The sequence below is a fragment of the Onthophagus taurus genome, chromosome 10, assembly GCF_036711975.1.
Source record: "Onthophagus taurus isolate NC chromosome 10, IU_Otau_3.0, whole genome shotgun sequence".
NCBI classification, from domain to species: Eukaryota; Metazoa; Arthropoda; class Insecta; order Coleoptera; family Scarabaeidae; genus Onthophagus; species Onthophagus taurus.
In genome coordinates this window covers 4,236,366-4,259,576 of record NC_091975.1, presented here as the reverse complement: position 1 = coordinate 4,259,576, position 23,211 = coordinate 4,236,366, and the positions used below count along the sequence as shown (strand labels likewise).

General features: G+C 34.2%; 6 protein-coding genes across 8 annotated transcripts in view; 2 read left to right on the top strand and 4 right to left on the bottom strand.

Moving 5' to 3' along the window:
* Positions 1-1,395: 1,395 nt before the first annotated feature.
* Positions 1,396-4,406, bottom strand: LOC111428469 (protein Malvolio-like). Its single transcript, XM_023063996.2, has 7 exons — positions 3,957-4,406; positions 3,719-3,908; positions 3,508-3,667; positions 2,995-3,448; positions 2,877-2,924; positions 2,437-2,819; positions 1,396-2,371 (listed from the first exon to the last, which is right to left on the bottom strand). The coding sequence occupies exons 1-7, from the start codon at positions 4,050-4,052 to the stop codon at positions 2,107-2,109; spliced, it is 1,596 nt and encodes a 531-aa protein (XP_022919764.2). The 5' UTR covers positions 4,053-4,406; the 3' UTR covers positions 1,396-2,106.
* A 124-nt stretch (positions 4,407-4,530) lies between these two features.
* LOC111428230 (RNA polymerase-associated protein LEO1-like) lies at positions 4,531-7,021 on the bottom strand. The gene is made up of 4 exons (XM_023063670.2): positions 6,362-7,021; positions 6,087-6,308; positions 5,140-5,203; positions 4,531-4,985 (listed from the first exon to the last, which is right to left on the bottom strand). Exons 1-4 carry the CDS (start codon positions 6,519-6,521, stop codon positions 4,544-4,546), a joined length of 888 nt encoding a protein of 295 aa, XP_022919438.2. The 5' UTR covers positions 6,522-7,021; the 3' UTR covers positions 4,531-4,543.
* Positions 7,022-7,033: 12 nt separating this feature from the next.
* LOC111428485 (uncharacterized) lies at positions 7,034-8,716 on the top strand. Its single transcript, XM_023064022.2, has 2 exons — positions 7,034-7,780; positions 8,483-8,716. Exons 1-2 carry the CDS (start codon positions 7,170-7,172, stop codon positions 8,637-8,639), a joined length of 768 nt encoding a protein of 255 aa, XP_022919790.1. The 5' UTR covers positions 7,034-7,169; the 3' UTR covers positions 8,640-8,716.
* A 74-nt stretch (positions 8,717-8,790) lies between these two features.
* Positions 8,791-9,318, bottom strand: LOC139431496 (uncharacterized). The gene has a single exon (XM_071199366.1). It carries the CDS (start codon positions 9,316-9,318, stop codon positions 8,791-8,793), a length of 528 nt encoding a protein of 175 aa, XP_071055467.1.
* A 667-nt stretch (positions 9,319-9,985) lies between these two features.
* The window catches only part of LOC111428467 (protein O-mannosyl-transferase TMTC1-like), a 97,469-nt gene continuing 84,243 nt past the window's right edge, over positions 9,986-23,211 (bottom strand). For all 3 annotated transcript variants that reach the window (XM_023063992.2, XM_023063994.2, XM_023063993.2), the window contains 9 exons: positions 19,313-19,450; positions 18,831-18,903; positions 18,453-18,556; positions 15,796-15,985; positions 12,740-12,861; positions 12,522-12,686; positions 11,932-12,045; positions 11,734-11,877; positions 9,986-11,600 (listed from right to left, as the gene is read on the bottom strand). In XM_023063992.2, coding sequence (XP_022919760.1) covers positions 10,970-11,600; positions 11,734-11,877; positions 11,932-12,045; positions 12,522-12,686; positions 12,740-12,861; positions 15,796-15,985; positions 18,453-18,556; positions 18,831-18,903; positions 19,313-19,450 — 1,681 coding nt within the window. In that variant the 3' untranslated portion in view covers positions 9,986-10,969. The remainder of the gene's footprint in view (positions 11,601-11,733; positions 11,878-11,931; positions 12,046-12,521; positions 12,687-12,739; positions 12,862-15,795; positions 15,986-18,452; positions 18,557-18,830; positions 18,904-19,312; positions 19,451-23,211) is intronic.
* On the top strand, positions 14,607-15,766 carry LOC139431448 (hatching enzyme 1.2-like). The gene is made up of 3 exons (XM_071199187.1): positions 14,607-15,002; positions 15,055-15,457; positions 15,521-15,766. Exons 1-3 carry the CDS (start codon positions 14,656-14,658, stop codon positions 15,740-15,742), a joined length of 972 nt encoding a protein of 323 aa, XP_071055288.1. The 5' UTR covers positions 14,607-14,655; the 3' UTR covers positions 15,743-15,766.

Here is a 23,211-nt window from a genome sequence, read left to right as displayed (position 1 = left end):
TTTTGTATTATTTTTCCACGAAAATCAATCAATTTTCAAAAGTTGATGACTTCGTCCCTAATTAAGATGGAACTTATTAGACTTAAATGAAAGATCAATAGAATATTTCTAATGAATTTCGTTTCTTCATTATTTTTGAGATTGTCAAAATTAACCAATATTAAACTAACAATTTATTCAATTTAAATCTAAAAATAACGAACAAGAGAATTGATAAGAACAAAATGGTTTATCTCTTGAGAAACCGGTTAAATTACACAAGAAGGGAAGTCGCAGGCATTGAAACAGAAATCCGCGTCTCAATGGAGAGAAGATCCTTTGATCTTTCAACTGGAAATGGAAAACCCACTGGTACCATATAACAGATATCGCCGTAGACATCTGATTATCGATCCAATTAGAGATAACGCGTTGCAGTCAGGTGAAGATCCCAGTTTTATTGAAAATTCGATAATAAATAGTGGTACCCTCACTTTTAAATTTTTAAATTGGTCTTCGTCGGACCCTCTTTCCGGTTCTTATAGAAAATCCCGTCGTAGAAGTTTTCTTTGGCCCTTTTAAAAGCAAAAAAGGCTTTCAAGTTGATTGATTGTGTTTCAAACGTCAATGTTAAAATTAGTGTTATTGTTGGAAGTTATTTATTACGGAAAATATATTTTTTCTCTTTGAAGTTTAAACGATCTAAACTACACAGCTTATTAATATTAAGATCCTGTTTAAGTGCTACTTTATCTCGTGATAACGACTTGCGAATGGAAGCGTTTAAGCTGTAAATAATTGAGTTCTAATTTCCTGCTAAGTATAGCTCAGGTAATAATTAAAACGTTTTCCCTTCCTGTTGTCCTTGACGTAATAAGATTTTTGGAAGATTAAAACATCTAGTAAGATCTAGTTATATTATTCCCTTTTATATCTCACTTTCAATTTGTGTAAGGAACCGTCATGTTTTGTTGGATTTATCCCCGTAAAATATTTTCCGGTTTTGTTACACGATATCCTTCCAACGTCTAGAGTTGTACGTGTAGGGATTGTAGGGACGTGTTACCATTCCCAAGGGGTATATATTAATCCTGTAGTCCAACCACGAAAAAGGTTCCTTTCTACCGAATTTTATCGAATTATTTGGAACCCAAAAGGCACGAGGTTATTGACTTATACGAGATGATTTAGTTAAGTAGCCTATCTATAACAATGGATAAAGTAGAAAAGTTGTTGATTTACAAGATTTTTATACACAAAAGATATAAATTTTTAAATAAATGCAACTAAAATTAATTTTATTAAAACATTGTCAAAATCAACCAATTTTCAAATATTGGTAGATAACTTCGTCAATAATTAACATGGAACGATGATCTTATGTTTAAATTAAATATCAATCTTCATAGAATATTTATTATTTTTTTTCCGATTTTTAATGTTTGTGGCACAAAGATATGTGCCATCTAATTATACACAATCTGACAAAAGATATGACTTAAATAAAAAATTAATTTTGTTAAAACATTGTATAAATCAAGTACTTCGCCCCTAATAAAGATGGAACGATTAAGACTGAATCTGCTGGGAAATCTTGATTATAGGACAAATTCAAGAGGAAAGATTTAACTTAAATAGTTACTTGAATACTGCTTCTGCAAATAAATCAAGTACATTTATAGTTTGAATACAACAATTAACTGAGTCACCTGTTCATCTTTCTTTTTCACAATCACCTTTCCTTTCAGAAAGCTCAACTATTCAACGTTACAAAAATCGATTAATAACAGGATAATTGTTAAAGAGAGCTCACGACCTGGGTTTAGAAGGATAATTGTGCAAGTTGTACCAGCTATTAATCAAGGCGTTTTACCCGGAGTATGACACTTGGTGATGGATCTCACTCCGGTTAGTTAGTCCGGAGATTTTTACCTCTCTGAGTCCGCGAGGAACGCTTTCATAAAAATTAATGGCGCTCATAAGCCGAGAGATGCATCTGACGCATTAATATTCAGGAGAGGACACCGTTATGAGGATGCTAATTTGCATTAAAAGTCCCTGGACGCACACCATTCCTTCGTAATGTTTCGATTTTTAACATTAAAAAAAAATGTTTGAAATATTTAATTATATCTTTAATTCCAAGTTATGATCGCTATCAACTAAGAAATATTTTTTTATGAAGGGTTTTTGGCCGATTGTGTTTATATTTATCGATGCTGTTAAATGAATTATTAAATATATAACTAACATTACGTATAAAACAGCTACTATAAGCACGCCTGATAATGCTCCAGCGTTAAGGTCCATTTCTTCCACAGTTGAATAAACGAAATAAATGTTAATCGAAATTACAGCGGCTGATAATAAGAACGCAACGATTTTTAAAACTCTAAAAATAATAAACAAATTTAATTTAATACATAAATTGTTTAAAATTAAAACTAATTTACTTACATTCCATTGGTGAATTTGCCCATAATTTTGGGATTACTCGTAAAAGCTATCGTAGGAATAACAGCGAATGGTAATTGCAAACTCATAACGGCATTTAATATATCATTCATATCCGTTAAATCCTCGATGGTGCTAAAGAAAGCAGTAAAGAACGTTGGAATAATAGCTATAGTTCTAGTGAACAACACTCTCTTCCATCTGGCCCATTTTAAATTTAAGAAACCTTCCATAGCGAATTGTCCGGCATATGTTCCCGTCATAGTTGAACTTTGACCAGCTGCTAAAATCCCAACGGCCCAAATGTAAAGAGCGGCCGAACCGAAAGTACACCCCAAGAAAATTCCACCTTTATAAAGATCGGCGTTTACATATTCAGTGTTATTCTAAAACGAAATTTATTTAGATTTATTAGTTTGTAAATAAAGTTTATTTAAACTCACCGGAAAAACATCGAAAGCATCAATACCATTTATTTCGCAACTATCCAACTGGAATTTATTAAAATCGCATCAAATATTAATTTATTACATGCAGTTTAATAAATTTTTTAAATCTTACCATTTCTGTATTAGTTTTGTGATGAAGTCCGTAAGCAAAAACGGAAACCACAAAAACGTTGATAACAAAACTGATCAATAAAGCAATACTACTTTCAATTAAATAATAAAAATTAGCCTCTTTAATTTTTTCCGGCTTCTTTCTGTCGACTTCCCTCGATTTCACTAAAGCTGAGTGCAAATACAAATTGTGAGGCATAATTACAGCCCCTACTATTCCAACGGCTTGCAAAAGAGCGTCGGAATTGCAATCTTTACACCAAGGAAAGAACATTCCTTGTACAACTGATCCTTGACTTGGTGCAGCTACGATGTATTCATAACCAAAAGTTATTCCCATTACTGATATTAAAAATGCAAAGAAAAGTTCTAATTTTCTAAGCCCGTATTTGTCTAAGAATAAGAATGTGAAGGTGTCTATGATTGTTATTATACAACCAGCCCATAAAGGAATTCTAATTAAAAAAAATAAAATTAGAATAAATTAAAATTAAAATAATTAAAAAAAAATTACACTTTATTTGAAAGTAAATAAATCGCAATTCCAGTTCCAATGACTTCTTGCATATCAGAACCGATTACAGCGATTTCAACCATTATCCACACTAAAAGCCGCGGAAATTTTTTGTATTGACGATGACACATCTCAGCTAAATGTAACCCCGTTGTAACACCTTCAAAGTACTACTTTTTAAACCGCTTTTACCACATCATTATTAACTTACCTAATCTTGTTGCTAAAGTTTGAGCCACCAATCCTAAAACGGTTGCGCTTAAAAGTACCCATAATAATTTATATCCCGCGATAGTTCCCGATTGAAGATCACTTTCGATATTTCCGGGGTCCAAATAAGCGATAGACATCAATAATCCGGGACCGGAGAATGCCCAAAGTTTTCGAAAACTAAATCCGGGCTGAATCAAAAAATTTAATAATAAAAATTTAAATTAATTAATCGTTACCTTATCGTCATCTGGAATAACAACCCTTTGTCGGGTAAAATAAGTTTCATATTCATCGTCTTCGACTTCAACTTTTTTAATATCACTTCCGGGCATTCTCGTTGGATTAACCGCGCGAAATGATTCTGTTTCTAAAGACAAAGGGATTATATTTTATCCTTACCCCGAAAGATAATCTAATTATTAATAACAATTTGCGATTTTCATTGTTTTTCAGTTTATTTCTTTCGATAGTGATCGAAAACGTAATGAGATTATCTAGATAATGATACGTGTTAAAATGTTGGTAGAGGTTGTTTGCAAGTCGAAAAGTAGAGAGACAATAAGCGATAACGGCTCACGTACTAAGATACGATTCGTTGCAAAAAAATAATATCAGAATTGTTTATATGTTGACAGTTACATCTAATTGTGTTTAGAACGGTACTGATTAATGAACTACTATTCTAGTTGCCCATTTGGAAATAAAAAGTTTTTTCTTATCGTTCTATCAATATTTACTAAACTTGTTCAAATAAGATTTCAATTACAACTAAGTTGGCAATTTTCTTTATTGTTTTTTCTTATCAATTAACAATATTTATTTACTAATGATGGTCGTGGTCATGATCTTGAGTTGGATCATCTTCGGGTATATGATCAAATGTTGGATCGGAATCAAATTCAATATCGTGATGATCTTCCTCATCTTTTTTTGTATTGTTATTGTCTTGATTATCTTGTGGAGGAACATCATGAGCCGAATGATCATCATGATCTGAATAATTAATATGATCTGTAGGAGATTCATGATCTTTAGGAATTTCTCCTTGATCATGATCAAAAAAGTGATCCCAATCAATATCAAAATGTGGTATTTGATGATCGTGATCTGCAGCATCGTGTTTTGGGACATCATCATGTTCTATAACATCATGTGTATGTTCATCATGATCTGGATGAGCTTCATGATCGTGACTAACATCTCCATGGTCGTGATGATCGAAGAAATGTTCCCAATCAATATCAAAATGTGGTATTGCGTGGTCACTAAAATAAATGTATTATTAAGAATTCCTTAATTATTTATGAAGCACGTGTAGCGTTACGAAGTTTGTACTTTGTATTACTTATCAGTTTACTTAACTTGATAATAAGAAAATTAAGTAACATTTTAATAGAAAGGAATTAAAAATTAGCTTACTCATCCCAGTCGTGTGCAAAACTAAGGTAGTTTTTACTTTCTGCTACTTCCATGTTATCCCCATCTAAAAATAATAATTAACAATTATTAAGTGACTGTTACATCAAATTAATGCTCAATCCTCTGGCTTTAAGAAGATATATGACTCAATATTCTACTTTAAAGCAGATTCCATCCAAAAAAGTTTTAAAACAACCTTGCAAATTGGAGTTTTAACCGATACAGCTAAAAAAATTGATTTAAACTAATTTCTCAGCGTAATGATACGAGCTATACTTTGAATTAATGCTAAAAGTTTCTCTCTTTAAAACGATATATAGCTGATTAAAATTGATTAAGAAACTTTGAAGATACAGCTTACAAACTGGAACTCTAAAGTTATTCTTTTTTAATAAAACCAATGATTTTTTAATAAATCATTCTGGGCTGATTTCCAGACACACAGATATCATTTATATCAATAATTAAAGTTAAAAATTTCCTTTTTAAAATGATATATATAAACCATTAAGGTTAATGAGAAAAATTTTGAGATATATAGCTTAAACTGTGGAACTCTAACCTATAAGTTTTTAGTAAAATTGTCATAATTAAGCTTGCATTCAAAAAATCATTCTGAATTTATTTCGGGATGTCAAGATACGAGCTGTACTTTGAATTATTGTTAAAAGTGTTCTTTTTAAAACGCCTTAACCTAAACCTTAGAAACTAGAGCCTTAAATTTTTCGGTTTTTTATAAAATCAAATTAAAATGATCCTAAAGACTTAGGATTAATAAGAAAATGGATATTTGTTAACACAAAAGCAAAAAGAGAACTTTAAGGATATAAGAAACAAATAAAGCAACATAGATTTGTTAAAAACAATATAATGGCAAGATTAAAGAAAATAACAATATAAAAAAATAATAACAAAACATCTTATAAATATATCTTATTCCTTCTTACCACCTTTTTGCTCTTCCTCTTTATCAGAGTCTTGTTCATCATCTTTTACTTCTCTAAATTCTTTGTGGTCATGAAATTCATATTTATCACCACCTTTCTTCTCAAAGCTATCAAAGTGTTTGTATCCTTTACTTCCTCCTTCATCAGTTTTTCTCATAAATCCTTTATCGTTTTTATCACCTTCATCAGGATCTCCATATTCGCGATAATATGAGTATTTATCTACAAATAATAATTATTACCCCCAAATTTGATCAAAAAAATACTTTACTTACATGATTTTTGTTGCACTTTTGGTTTATCTTCTTGCTTTTTCTCTTGATCTTTTTCTTCCACCTCTTTCTTATTATTTTGATCTTTGTTTTCAACAGGAAAAGTAGTCGCTAAACTTATTAAAGTAACGATCAATACTAATAACGTGAATTTAGAGACCATGTTTGTATAAGTTTTCAGTGTAAATGAAAAGACATTATCCGTTCAATGGTCTTTTAAATATAAAAGGCGGTGTAACTAAATCGTTTTTTGCTTAAACCGTGACACAACAACCATATTCTAATCTAAAAGGCTGCGGTTTTAACGGTTATATAAGCTTGCACAAGAGAAATTTTGTTTACTCGAAATTAGAGGTCTTCTCCTAATAGTTTTCTAAAAATTACTTCCTTGCTATTGAACTTGTAATGATTAAGAAAAATAATTTAAAAGATGTCTCCGAAATGACTTAATTTTGTGAGTTAATACACCTTTCTCTTTATGAAGTTATGCAATTTTAAGAGAAAGTTGACCTTTCTTTTTCAGATAATTTTATTTTCTTTATTTCCGATGAAAAGACCGAGTGAAAGTTAGATAAACCAGAACAAAATGAAATTAAAAAAATATTATTAATAAATGTTTTGAGAAACAAGTTCTACCTAGATTTTTTTTATCCTAGAAATGTCATTCTTTGTTTGTCAACATCAACAACCGTCAAAATGTTCAAGAATCAACAATGATCCATTTCAGGCCATGATTTGATCCTCAAAGTCTCAACAAAACAGTCTCTGACATCCTGGAACAAACCTGCTCATCAAAATTTCAAGTCACGCCATGGCACTGATTACCAAGTTCACAGTTAAACATCTTCTTGGTTTGGGAACGAAAACCGTTCAAACGGTTGCTACAAGATCAGCACACAAAAAAGGCGAAACACAAAGTAATTCTTACATCATCATCAGACCAGATAAACATAACTACTCAGAAATTGTCGATGTAATGTACGACAGTTATTTTCGAGATGAACCAATCGTTAGATGTCTTGGAGTCGGAAAGATGCCGAACAGCGTTTTAGAAGAAGAAATTGTACGGGAATTATCACAAGGTTTAAGTTTAATTGCAAAGTGTAAATACGACGGTTGCATCGTTGGAGGAGCCATTAATTGCGGAGCTTGTCCATGGGATCCCGACGTTATGGACAAGTTTGCGTGCACTTTAAGCAATCAAAAAATGCGACAATTATTTCAATTTTGGGCGTACATCCAAAGAGCGCCAAATCTTTGGAATTTAACATGTACGAGAAAAATTTTTGAGATATCCCATCTATTCGTTTTACCCGATGAAAGAAATAAGGGTTTAGCTAGCCAATTAATTAAAAAATCAATAGAAACTGGTGCTGATTGTGGGTTTACTTGTATAAGGGTTGATGCGAGTACCGCAAAAACGTAAGCATTTAAAACAGTTTTATAAAAAATTTTATTTTATTAACAGGAAAAGCAATAAATACGACCGCTACATCGATATTAACGGTTATCGATTTAATAGAAAATAAATAATAGGAAACAGCCGGTAAGGCAAACAACACAATCAAAATTGTTTCCGGATTTATAACTTGTTAATAAATTAATATATTTATTTTATTAAATAATAAATTTATTAATTGATTTTATCTACGACTGCTTGGAACATTACTAAGTCATCATTACTACACTCATTTGAGGTGATTTGAGTTACGTAATGAAGTTCATTACCGCACTGATTTCATTACGTAACGCATTTTTAGCCCAATCAGAACAGAGTTAATTTATTGAAACCAGCAACAATACAAAAGAAAAAGTGCTACCTATTTAAAGAGAAACAATACTATTTACTATAAACATTAATTGTTATGTTTTTACATTTCGAAACACTTATTCCAGATGAGTAACATGTTATTGAAACTGACATTAATTCAAAATTGTCAACAATCATTTCAAAATATTTTTATAAATGTTAAAATAGATAGAGAAATTGATTTTTAAGTAATTTTTAGCAGTCGTAGATAAAATGTTGTATATCACACATAGCATAATTACAGTACTCGTGTGATTATGTTTCTAGCCCACTTGTAATATAAATAACTATTATTTTTATCTTTTTTAATTCAGTGCAAAAATTTGTGAAAAGATTGGAATGAAATTGGTTTATGAAATTCCTTATTGTAGTTATCTTGGAACTAATCAAAGACCAGTAATTGAACCCCATCCAACTGAAACATCTGTAAAAACTTATGTAACAACACCACATTTCCCTAAAAAGAAGTAATAACAAGGTGAAAATTAGTGTGCATGGTTTAAAGTATAACATACGACATGATAAAATAAATAATGGTCAGAGAATAATTATTGGGTTTTATTTATAAAATAATTTACAACAACTTAATATCTAGATATATATTCTTTTAAAAATGTTAACTTTAGGTTCTTGTATATCTTATTGGTTTTTGTTTACTCCTTGAATTTTTTCGCTTCTTTTTCGATTTCTTATTAATCTTATTGCTACTACTTCTACTTAAATCGTTTTTTCTTGGATTTGATTTCACTTTATATTTTCTTCTAGTAATTTTTTGTTTCTTTCTGGTTGAAACACTTTTTATTTGTGGATATTCAAATATTTTTCTTTCGGTGAGCACTTCATCTTTAAAAAAACTATTGTGATAACCTTTCGTGTGATGCCCTCTTTTATGACCTTCCTTTTCTTCAAAATTTTCTTGTTTCACTTTATCACTTTCAGCTTGTTTCTTTTTATAATTTTCTAATTTACTATGATTTACGTCTTCTTCCAGTTTCTTTTCATCACTTTGTTCATCTTTTTTATTATTATTAATCTCTTGGTTATTTAAACTTTCTAAATCTTTTTGCTCATCGCCTTTTTCTTCTTCGCAATTCACACGCTGAATTATAACAACAAAAACTATAAAGATAACCCACCACGGTAACTTCATTTTGTCTCAAACTGCACTAAATAACGAATTGACTGATTCGTATCTTTATACATTCTCCCTTTAAATAGCGTAGCGAACGAAATCCGGATGTAAAATCGGGAAGTAAACTAAGTAATCGTGGAACTTTCATTTTGTAGAGAAATTCCTTCGCCACCATAACCCTTTTTTTTGTGTGCGCGAGTTGTGTTGAAACGACCAAAGTGTGTCAGTTAATTTAATTCTATTAAGCGTTTAATTTCAATGCTTTATGGAATTAAATTTTTTTTAAAGGTAATTGCTAATTATTTCGTAAATTACTTCTTGTGCAGGAGTGGATTTACACATTTTTGAATATTTTTAGTAATAAAATATATTTTTGGAATTAGATAACTTTGTGGTTGAGTTACTTTGTAGTTTTATTGCTCTCCTTTGAGTTGGAATTGCATTAGAGTCGGGTTATTTAGTAATTGAGTTCCTTTGTGATTGTGATAGCACGCATTGCAATTGGTTTTGATTAGGTTACGTTGGTTGGCTACCTTTGTGATTGGATTGAGTTCTTTAGGGTTGTATTTGGCTACTTGGTGTGTAAACGAAATTCGTTTGCGAGTGGCCATCTATGAGACTAAGGTTGAATTATGCGGGTTGATTTGCGTAAGCAAAAACAGACAGTGCTTTTAATAAAGTATAATAAAGTTTTCTTGAAAATCGCTTTTATTAGTTATTATCAAAAAACTATACATTATATTATTTTGTTTATGTACCGAGAGTAAAAACGAAAACGCCCCAACTCTAACGAATCGTACATGCTACATGGTATACAAAGTATTTTTAACTGGCCCCTCCAAATTATTTTTACCTCTCGAAAACAACCCCTTTTCTACTTCTAACAAAAAAAGAAATGAAATATTAAACAGGTATTATTGTTTTCACCTTATTCTACTTTGTTTTTTTTATTATTTTTAATAATTGTGGTAGAAGCTACTTACGTTATACTCTTAAAAATGCCTTTTTATAATAATACTGCCTCATACAATAGGTACTAGGATATAATAAAATAAGTAAGTTTTCGAGCCAACTGGTTCTTTGGTTCGTTGATCTTTCACCTGTATTGAGTTCTTTACAGTTCCCTTAGTTTATTTATTTTTTGTTCTTATTATCATTATCTAAATAAATTATAGTAATAAAATAATAAGAGGGAGATTTCTTTACAGCTAATAATACGTTATTTACAAGTCTACATCATCATATTTTTTAACTTATTATATCACAATTTCATCTGGATTCAATACATAGACCTGAACTGATTCATTTTAGCGCATGCTTAAGCAAACCAACTCCCTTTGTTACAAACAGTTTACGTTAACGCATTGTTTAATTTCTTGTACAATAGAAAAATACTTTTAAAACGGTTATTTACATTTCCGTTCACCCTGTTTTGAGAGCTCAAAACGTAGAAGCATTGTTTATAGACACTTTTTATTCAATTTCTCATATATTCCATTTAATTTTTGTTTTCATTTCAATCCATTTAGATCATATAAGAATCTATAAACAACGGTAAAAGTTCATCAATTCCTTGATGTATCTGTTATTTGTTCCTCCAGCTTACATTGTATTGCACATGATCGTCTATAATACTGATATTTCTCCTTTTTCTTGGTGATATCACTTACTAAACTGTATCCAATATGTGATGCAGCATGAATGGAGTGGTCGATCTGTACTTTTGAATCCTCTTGATCAATCTACACTGTCTACTAATTGGAAAATATCTATGTTTAGTCCTATTACACGAAATATTATTCCATTTACTAATATAAGTCGGTTTAATACAAGATTGTGGACAATTATCGTACGCTTTGGCTTTATTACTCAATTCATTTTTTAGTTGCCACTCGTAAAGGTAGAGGTGAGGTCTTGATATTGTTTGGCCTTTGGAAACTCTTTGAACTATTTGCCACCTTGTAACCAACTGAAATAGTCTTCCATAATCACCAAATTTCCTTAAAACTCGCGCTGCTCCCATCATAGCTTCAGTGTACGTTGGTGAAACAGCTAAAGCTTTCCAGTAATACTTCAAAGCTTGAATTCTATTCCTTTTTCCTAGATGCCAATGAGCATACATCGTTTTGTACTTTGGATCGTTCGGATTTATCTGCACAACTCTTTTTAGTAGCGTCCCAACACCAGGATCATTTGGCCCACAAAGTCGTGCTAACTCAATATAAGCTGCTGTAAATTTAGGATCCAAAAGAATACATTTCTTTAACATAGCCTCCGATTCATATGATCTATTAGATTTTCTAAAAAAAATAAAAAAATATTAAAGCGCCATCTTTTAATTCCGAATTAAACGTTTCAAACAGGATTCTAGAACCCTGTAATACCAACTTAAATCGATTTGTTTATTTAAGTGGGGTGTGGTAGTTTCCTTACCTGTATAGTTGCCCCAAATTATAATGAGCATTGACGTGTTTCGATGAATATCTTATAGCTAACAAAAAATGTTGCTCAGCTTCTTCAGTTCTTTCAATTAAAGTTCCTAAATTGTTATGAGCACTAGCATAAGTCGGCCATAACCTACAACAAAATTATTATTATTATTTAGAGATTACAATTAAATTAAACACTTACGTTAATGCAGCCCTATAATGGGTTTTGGCTAATTCATGCATATCAGAATCTCGAAGAAAATTTCCAAAGTTATAATGCATTTTGGCATTGTGAGGCAGTGTAGCAAGTCCGGCTCTGTAAATAATAGAAATAGACAAGAAGTGATAATAAAAGAAACAGTTAAGACAAAGGAAAAAAAGGGGAAAGGCTGCAGATGGGAGTCGACGGTAGTAGAAGGGCGCGTAAAAGTTACAATTTCGCGTTGTCCTTTGTGTCCTTGGTTAGGTCCTGCGCGGAGGCCACACAATGGAATATTTAAAACGGTCGTAGCAATTAGCGGACCGACGCGCGGAGGGCACTTTTAAAATTAATGGTACTTGAATATAAAGCGGTTTTAATCGAGCCCTTCTGGGCCGGCTTAATTAATTCATTAAAATCCAATTTTCGATAGTGTGTTGAAATTGGCGCGGACCACAGGTCTTCCCTGCGTGCTCTTGTTAAATTATTGAATGTATATCCTCGAAACTTGATTGACAAAGCAAATTCAATGAATTCTTTTCGTGGTCAGTATTGAATTTTCGTTCGACCGAAATGACTAAGTGGATAATTACCTCAAAAGGGACTCTCGAGATCTCCAGTCCTTGTTCCTGATGACGACGCGAAGGCAGCTCGTTGTTAACAGCAACACAATGAGGCATTGTATCACTTGACGGTACTTATTGTACGCATTCCACATCAATTGGAGTCCGTAGGCGGTGAGCAAGATGCAGCCGGTGCTGTAAACACAAGTTACGAGATATGCAAGGATAATTATCAAAGGTATTCTCACCTCGGTATATAGAGGACTCTTTCTGCGACCACGAAGCCCACCGTTACCACCAAATTGGTCGCTGGCATGAAAGGAACGATGAGCAAGAGACATCCCAGAACCAATGGCACGTGCCTTTGCACCTAAAACAGGAGACAGTAATTAAGATCTGGATTTCCTATGACAAATTAAACTTTGCCAGTTAGCAAGTGTCATCGTCTAACGTAGCTACGTTATTAATCTTAGTACTAAGACAACTAGATTGTTTAGATTATGACTTGCTTGCAGTAGATATCAATCAACAAGATTACAAGACGAGACTTTCTCTAAATCTAGCGATATGTTCTCGAGTAAAACTTAATATCGAATTTCCATTTACATTATAAAGCGAATAGAACTTAATATGTCATCATATAATGCTTTGGTTTAGTTGAGTTTCGAATACGTATTGATTTTTCTCTAAACTTCCCCACCCAAATGAATTTTCCGCGGGTTTCTTTTTTCATGAATTCAGGAAATGTGCGAATGGCATTGGGCCAAAGAGGAATTGCAGAGCATTAACTTCCGCCCCGTGGGCAAAATGTTTGCGTCCTCGTAACTCGCAAACCCGAAAATAACTGCACAAAGGATACTCGTCATGCATTTCATCACATTTCAGGTAAATTTAAGGATGAAACCAAATTTTTGAAATGAACTTATTTTAATGAAAACTAGATCAAAAATATCTATTAAACCTTGCTGTTATTAAGGATTAATTAAAAAAAGAATATCATTCTGTTTAAAAGTGAATATCTCAAAAACTTAAATGTATTTTAAAATGTAACTTACTTCATTGAAAAGATCGCAAATTTATTTATAAGTGTTGATAATTTTACTAAAATTTGTTAAATCCCCGATTTATTATGATTTTATGAAGATGATCGAAAAAAACGTTTTCTCTAAAAAATGAGTAAAAACATGATTGTATTTAAGAAGTGATATCTCAAAAACTAAAATATGTTTTAAAATGTAGCTTTTTTTACTGAAAAGCTCACAATTTTGTTTATAAGTGTTGATAATGATTTGTTAGATTTATTGTGATTTTATAAAGATTCTTTACGAATAGTGTGTTTGATAACGCTTAATATAATGCTTGAAATGTTTTCTGTAATATGCACATCAGTTTTAATATAATAAAGCAATTTAATTACGAATAAAATACTACGATAGAATAAACACAATCTGAAGAGGATGTTTTCCGACCGTTCTTCGACCTTCCCCATCTGACTTGTTTATCATCAATTAAAATTCCTATTTCCCCTCGTACGTAATTAAAATGGAACAATATTTTCGTTAAATATCACGACGTTTCCATTAATATTTGCTCAGACTCTCAACTGTCGCGTGTTCGGAAATTATCAACGAGACGAACTGCGAACTTATTAATCTAAATGCAAATGAGGACCTAGTGATTTTATGACGAAGATAACAATAGCATAGTTTCCGTTCAAAAACCAGAGTTAAAGATATAAAATAAATATATGCTCGTTCTTAATTAATTCCGCTGTGGGAATTCAAACCTGAATCCCCATTATGTTGGCAGAAATTGAATCGGTTCCAGTTGCTGTGGTTTCCGCTACATTTCTAGTTCCTTTTCCAATCTCAGCTCTTCTCGATCGATTGGTCTTATGCCCGGTCCACTTTTAGAAACCATATGATACCGATTCCATCTCCGATTAGACGAGAATGTTTCTCTCCTTTCATCCATCATACCTACTTCCTCCTTTTTCTTCAACCATCAAAATGAATAATAACCAACTATTATAATAATAACAGCATGTCCGAGCCGTTAAATGTTATTCTACCATAAAGATAAGAAAACACAAAACAATCGTCTATTTAATTTTTACGACTTGTTATCCGCGTCATTTTTTCTTTAAGACGAACATTTTAACGTTATGAACTACTTGGGAGTTTTTCTTTTTGTTCTCGGGTTATGGGTTTATATTACCAAATCCTTTCCTGTTACTACAGAAGAAGAATTCGAATCGGAACCGAATCTTCGTTCGGGATCCGTTATAAATAGTTGGAACGATTCTTGGGAAGTTAATCCGGACGAACTTGGAAATTACTTCCAAGGGGATATTATCACGACCACCACCAACTTAAGGAGTATTACGAGAAACGAAAGCCTTCGATGGCCTTATGGAATAGTACCGTTTGTAATTGCTGGGCCATACAATGATGAAGGTTTGGATCTTTTAGAATGGGCAATTAATCAATATCATATGCTTACGTGCGTTAGGTATGATCATTATTAATCATTTCTTTTTGGGGAGTAAATAATAAATTTGAAGATTTCGGCCAAAAGAACCTTTCGACCACGATTATTTATACATTACTAATGGATTTACCGGATGTTGGTCTTCTTTGGGTAGACAAGGGGGAAAACAAGAGTTAAATTTGCAACATCCTGGTTGTTTAAGCACAAAAAGAAGGGGAACGGCAATACATGAATTAATGCACGCTTTAGGGATAAAACACGAACATACAAGAATCGATCGAGATCAACATATTGCGATAATGAACGACAACATCAATCCCGCTCGAATGATTAATTTTGAAAGATCAAACGAAGAGGATGTTACAAATTTCGGAATTCCGTACGATTTTGGGAGTGTAATGCATTACTCAATGTACGCTTTTAGTAAAGATTACGGGAAAAAACCAACGATAACCCCTAAAATGATTGAAGAACTGGTGAAATTATTAGGAATATAAATATTCTTGCTTTATTTATAAAAATATTAATTTATATTTTAGATGCGACAAGATGGTAGTCGGATTAAAATGGGTCAAAGACAAGGTTTCGGAGAAAATGACGTTAAAAAATTGAACATAATGTATTGTCCTCCAGAAGGACTTATCCATCCAGGACCCATTATTTCGTTAAGAAAACCCGTTGAAGAAACGATTGGAACAGCAGCTGAATGGTGGACTAATGCTTTAAGAAGTTTTCAAAATACTTTCAATCCGTTCGCATAATAATTTATTTTAGAATAAAAATGTAAAGTTTGCAAAGTTGATTATTTACTTACCTCAAAATCGATGAGGGAACGAGTCGCCAAAAGAAGTGCTACCCCCAAGAAAAGAAACGTCACAATATTTCTTGAGTCAGTTAAGGACGTCACCAATGGTATAGACCCCATTTGCCAATCATGCGATAATGTAGCCGGACATAAAAGTAGCCACCAATTGAAAGCCGCCAGATAACAAAACGTTAATATCCTAAAAAAAAGCAAAAAAAAATGATCATTAATTGAAATGTAACTTGAATCTAATTGGTTAGATTTTTTTTTAATGGTACCCGATAACGCATGCATGGGGGAAACGGGTGAGCCCTTCTATGGTAACAACACACATAAATTTGAAGTTGCCAGCAACTTATTTGCATATTGGCGCGGTCAGAGGGCGCCGGAACTTCACTGAAATTAAACTAGTTTGACAGTCTACCGGGAAACTAAATAATTGTGTACCGGTGGAGGTGGCAACTTCGCGACGCATGTTTAATTTAATACGTCTCCCTAATCCCAAAGACGAGACCGCTCTTTTAACACCGGATCGACCCATTTGTACACATTACCGGATTTTCCCTTTACGAAATCGTCGACATGGGAATCGGCGGAATCTCGATGTCGCCCCCTTTATAAGCCCCCTTTCAAGTCTTGAGTAAAAGAAAGGGGCGTCTCTTGTCTTTGTGGGCTCATTTCCATGCGGACTTTGTTTGATTTTGAAATTTACGTTAAGCCGTTTAAGTGTTTACTCTGCTTTCAAAGGCCAAATTGCTCAATTTGAACAAAGATTAAGGAAAACGTATAAATAAAAAGCTTTTTGATGGTGTCACCACAAAAAGAGTTCCCGATACCGTACACGACACTGCAGTAAATCATATTTATGAAAGCTTGTGTGAATCCCTGGGTTGCCCGCTCATAGGTAATTTAGATAATTGTCCTCAAGGGACCAGTTGTTTTGCTAAAAATGTTATATTTGCTGATATATTGTTCACCGCTTCCCGGAGCACACCAAAATGAAACTGGCAATTTGTTTAAAAGCTTTCCCACCTCTTTTTTTGTGTATTCGACGACGAACAATCGGTCCGTTGTGAAAGCTCTTGGGCTTTTTGCATTATTGGCTCTACAATTCGGACATGGCCCGAATATTTGGACGTTTCGAGTGTTTGACAATCGTGTGTTTCCCTTGACTTGTTCACCAAACGTTCCAATCGCGAATCCCGAAAAACGTTTTGTAGGTCAAAAGCTGGTTTGACGTCGAAACTTTTAATGTACGGGGGCGACAGACTGGCTAAAGGGTCCTTTGTGAACCTAAATGGAACGTCGCGAAGTTACCCGGTTTTGGTCAACCCGTAAATCCATCAACTTTCACCCCTTATACTTTGTAATCGACTTCCTATATCACCGAATTTTCACTCACAATATTTTACACTGTTTTCACTTACGAAAGAAGCTTACTACTGAAAGTTTCGAAACGAAATGCTATAAGCCGAGACCGAGAATCGTCGTCTGTCAACTTCGCCGTGTAAACAAGAAGCAAGAATAATACGTTTCGACTCCAATTACAATTTCCGATGTCGGCATTTTCGCTCGCGGGGCTCTTGTAATGCGCGGAATTGCGCGCAAATATTATTCCAGGCAAGTTCGGCCATCCGGTTACCGAAGTGAGTAAATATTATTTTGGCGCGGGCTATACGCAGTATATTAAAGTTCTCGAACTCGTAATGCGGCTCGTTTCGCCGAAAGTTTGTTGGTGAGGAGACCTCCGTGTCTACGGATTTCAACCTGGAATTACGTTCCCAGGTGCAAAAATTTCGGATTACTACTTGATCCCAAGTATTAACTCTATCATCCCGGTGTTAGTATGATACATAAAAGACATTATAGTGTCGGTTAAGTTAAATTTAAAATAACAAATTCGACTACATTCATTAAGTTATCGAGATATGTATTACTAATGTGATTACTAGGGATGAGATCAAAGAAATAAACCCCTGAAGATTGTAACGCATTTGTAACGTACCCGCAACATCCCCAGCATTACCGTTACTGCAGTTAAATCCAGGGTAGAGGATAACACATTTCCCAGAGCTACGCAATGAAAAGAAAAAGAAGTCACCTGCGTAATCTATGAGAAACAGAAGTTCATGAACCTTTTAGCGTAAGAATTTTACATGCTTTCAAAATTAATTCTTTTATTCTTGTTTATACAAAAATATACAAGACCATCAATTAATTAAACAGAGGTGAACATCATACCAAAACTTTGGCGAGGATAGTTGCCAAAAGTTTACTTGTATCAAAAATTTTATACAACTCAAGTAACACCAAAAACGTGACCATTGCAGTTATAGCATTAAATATTGAGCCAGACTGCAGATTCACAACATAAATAAAGCATTTTAAGCCAATAAGGAGTCATCGATTCATTTTATATGTTTTTTAAAAGTCGATTATTTAATTTGACATTTGAAATTGAGGAGAGAATTCTTGAAAGAAATCTAATCTGAAAAATATCTATTAAAAAATGTAAAATTAACCACTTTAAAAACTTTATATTATGATTATAAAACATCATAACCTTACAGTATGATTAAATTTTTAAGTACTACTTTGACTTGATTTATGAAAATGATGAAATGTGCTATAACATATAAATATAAAATGATATTTTGGAAACTTACCTAACATAAAGTGATGGATGGAAAGCCGCCGGATTATCCTGTTCTGAAAACTTGGGAAAGGAACCTTGAAGGAGTGAGAGCCGTATTATGATTAGTAATCCAAACTGCAATAAAAATTAAATTAATTCGTGTTAATCCAGGAGGGAATCTTAATTAGGATGTAGACGACAACCCTCGCTGGCTCGAAGGCGGGTAATTTTTTCGGCAAGAAACAGTTTCTAATTGAAATTTCCCGCGACGCGCCTTTGTCCTGCTTAATTTTATGGAAATTCGTTGGACGGCCGTAAAAAGAACTCTTTAATTAGTTGCGTTGGATCGAAACGAGTAGCTTTTGGAATATCACCTTTGTTTTAAGTATTAAATTTCAAGCAAACTCACCGACGTCACCATTTTGCACGCCCTCTTGACGAACAATTGCGTTTCTTTACTCCATCTCACTTCCGTAACAGTTCTAAAACGAGAACAAAACAAAGTTATCAAGATGTCTTGATAGAATCTTTCGACATAACCGTTAAATGAAACAAAAACAATACTTCTATTCATCGTAGATCGCTTAAGAGCTAGTTTGCATTCTTCCTCTCTGAAGAGAAACTAGGTCCGATACCTTAAGGGCATCTGAAATTCTATTGTAACGCGATACGGGATATTACTTTGATACCGTTCTGAAGTCGCTATGAATGTATCTCGGCATATTATCCAGGACCCGGAGTTTGCGAACGGATTGTACTCGCTTTGCGAGGCGATTATCTTCGAGATAGCCCCCGATTCAATTTAAACCTGATTTTGTATTCAACCCCTTTTCATTACTACGGTATATTTGTTTTCTATTACACCCAATTTAGCTAAAAACAATTAATTACCTCCTCAAATTAGGCCAATTCTTGTACAAATCGTAAGCTATGTTGACAAAGAACACAGTTATCCCGGTTTCTTTTGCAAGCATGCTCAAACCTCCTAGAATTACGCTGGTCCAAATGTAGCACCTTCCATCGTATCGCCTGCAAAATAAAAAAAAATGAACCGTTTTAAATGAAAAGCAAAAAATTTGAGTTTAAAGGGCTAAAAATTAAACTGAGAAAATTCTGTGTCGACTATAGTGGACGATTGCTTGACTTTTTTTGCGAATGCGTTTCGCACAGCAGCGGTCCAATTAAAAGTTTCAAGCATACAAGAACTTTTAGATTACCAGCCTCGCTATTGGGGAGGTCGGAAGTTGATGCATGTGTAATTAGAAAGCTGGAAACGGTGGCTGCGGCGATTTAGAGCCCGTCGTTTAATACTGTTAATAATGAAGACAATATACAGAGGCGAGGATATATGCGTTTCGACATTAATATTCAACCGTTACACATATCCACCGTCAGCCAATTTAGCTTTAGCACACAAACGGAATCGAAGCTGCTAATTATCGGTCATCGATCGATTTAGAACGTCCTGGTATTGAGGATGTACTGAAATTAAGTCTAAAATGTAGTTTAGACAACTATACTAATCTTAATCTTTTGTTGGTGAATTAGGTAAAAATGTAAAAGAACGTGTTTGTTGTTGGTACACACCAGGGTCTTGTTTGCTGAAAATAGTGTATAAAGAAAGACTTTTGGTTAGAGGTCCCTAAAGAACATGGAACAAAAATTGCTGTTTGTCCCGGCTTAATGAAGACGAGTCAAACACGTTGGACGTAGCGCTAAATTTTTGCGTTGCCATCCCCCCAGGATACTTATTAATCCTCGTGCAGGCACCGGATGGCCCCTTTGTTCTCGAAACGTGTCGTTGGATTTCCGAGATGGAACAGGGTTGAATAAACTAGCACGTTTGCGCTAGTTTCGCTGCCGTATCGGGTCGTCCTCGTGTTTGTTTTCAATTTGATTTCGGTAACTCTGCGGTCGCAAACCGACGATAATTTCATATTTGGAATTCCCGTTCGGTTTTTTGCTATCGCGCGAAAGTTTGGTTGAATTCGCTTGGGGCGGGACCGAATTATTCGCCTATAAACTGGTGGACGGGCAGAAATGCGGACGAAAGTTCACTTCCTGCGGGACGCGCCCTGATTCCTAATATCCTGGACTTTCGGACCGACCCTAACATAGTTTTGTCGAGTTTTTCATACTTCGTCGGCTCTATATTAAATTCGGCTTCAATTTACATCGTTTGTCGGGGACAGATAACAAGGGTTTCAAGCGTGAGAAGGTTTTTCGAAAAACGAAGCCGAATTTACCCGAGTAAACTTCGTTTCGGGCTCGTGAAATACTTCACGAACAAGTAGACAAAGTATTGAAACACACGCTCTGCTTTTATATCGATTTTATTACAAGGGCTTGCGAATATTGTCCTTTTTTGTTAGGGACGTTCCCGCATGTATTGGATTACATCCTTCTTCGTTTTATTACCCACTGGAAAATATGACGAAAGCAGGAGTCTGTACTTGTCGAGTACAAAATCCCGTTACCAGAGACCGATTTTCAATTATCCCAGATGGAAAACCCGACATCGGGGGGTAAAGAGTTTGAGCCGTCGATTTAAAAGTAATTCGACGTCGTTTTGTTTGTGTATAATCATAAAATGCAAATAGTCCCCTTTGAACTGGTCCATACTGAAATGGAATTACATTCGTTCACCATTTTCCTCAACTTTCGATCGATACAATCTTAATTAGTTGAGTCCAGACAGAACTCCCACTTCCTTAAAGCTTTTTTCTCCCCGGAAAGCTCGCTGTTAATTAGCCGCCACTTGGACTACTTTAAGTGTTTCCACTTAATTAAATTTTAACGATTTCTAGAGGTTTGATGTTTCTCCAATTGTCCCGTAGTCGATCGGGTGCGATAAAACTGTACCCGTTAAAAGATGAAAAGCAAACGATAACAACGCCCGGAAAGGAATTAAAAGCCGGCAAAACGAATTTCGGAATGCACCCGCCTAGGGCTACCTTTGAAGTTCAACCCAAATTAGCCGCTTCAAAACTGAAAATCGCAGTTTACAAACAAAGCAAATTACGCCAGCTTGAACCCCCTTTTCCAATAAAGCCCTTAAATACATCTTATCGTAAATATTTTACGCGACTCCAGAACCAATTAGATAGAGCTGAATTGAAAATTCTCTGCGATCTTTCGTTAATCGTCGACATACCTATATTTTAATAGAAAAATTGTTTCTTCATTTTTAAGGAATTTCCATCTCGAAAATCTTGGAAAAATAAATTAGTTAAATAAACACCATGTGTTGATTACAATTACAAATTAATGAAATTAAAATGTAATTCGTACAATCGGTGAGCCGAATAATCATTCTGTAATGGAGCTGAATCGTGTATTTAACATTAACATTGAAGAACTTAAGAAAATCCAATAATAAAAAAGTGGAAATGGAAAAGAAGTTTAATTTAGTTTAATGCTTTGTCTAACAGAATTCACATCTCGACTGGTGTGGGTTGATCTGCTGCTGCGCAGTTCGTGGTGTATATCATACTAGGAAAACTAGTGGAGTTTTCCTTCTATTTGGTGAAGATTTAAGAAGAAAGCAACTTGCTTTGCTGCTTTCCTGTGACCGGTCAAAAATGCACCATGTCTTTATAGACACACTATGTATTGATTATGTTTTCTATGTCTTGCAGTATTTAGTAGACTATGATAATATGCTTCTGATCTTGATAGTATCATTCTTCATGGCAACCATCAAAACCACTTCACTATATTAACACTACTAATGTACTTGTTACCATTATATAATATATTTAATGATATTTGAAATTTGAAAGGTTAAATAAATTTTCACCGGAATCCTGTTGCTTATAAGTACAATACCATTCGAATGGGAATCGAATCGAAGTCACATTACTGTTGAGAAAATCTCGGAAAATATTTATAAACCGTCTTGACGGGAGAGTAGAGAATCCCATTTCTGTCGGGGTGGTCTTTTCAAAAATCCCCGTGTCGTGAAAAAAAGTACCCCACCTACTTTCGCCTGGCGATGATCTGCTTTGCATTCACGAATTTTGACGGGAACCCGGAAAAACCGACCGTGACTGGGAAATTGAAAATGTAAATTCCGCCGGTATGCGTCGAGTGAAAGGTCGTTTCATTTTTATGTCTTGTAGTCACCAAACGGTCGAATCGTATAATTAGTGTGAATTTGGAAATGTTTACGGTGTTAAAGGTTTTGGTGCATCAATCTTCGCACGCTTCCGCTAAAGAGCGCTACAGTCCTGCTATAAATGTTCCATTTAGTTCATAAGTCAATAAAGTGCTTTCGAAAGGCGCTTGGTTCTTGAAGAATGGTCCTGGTGTATCTCCAACTTTTTCGGATCGGTCGTTACACGTGAAATTGATGGATTGCCCGTCATTGGCGTGTACCGTTGAAACTTCCAGAAGAAACCCTGCTATCTTTTCACTCCAATAGGGGTGAGAGATCCGCGCGTTGTTAACCCTGCTCTCTTTCGCTTTAGAGCAGTGACTTGTGGATTCCGGGGGCGTTATAAAACGAAATAAATTTGGAGCGGTATCCTCTCTGCGAGGGGTAAATTATTCTTTAGCCATGCCACTAGACGTTTATTGACTATCTGCCCAGGACGTATAGAAAATAACTTCGGACTTTCGGGGCTTAGTTTTCTATTCAGGGGACGGTCCTTTTCACGGCGCACTTTATATTTTATTCATGCCCTTTGACCCGGTACAATAAAAAATATTACCATCCTCCGGCAGTTTCAACTGCGACCAATATTATGGAATCGATCGGTTTAAACCAATTCTTGAAATCTGCGCATTTA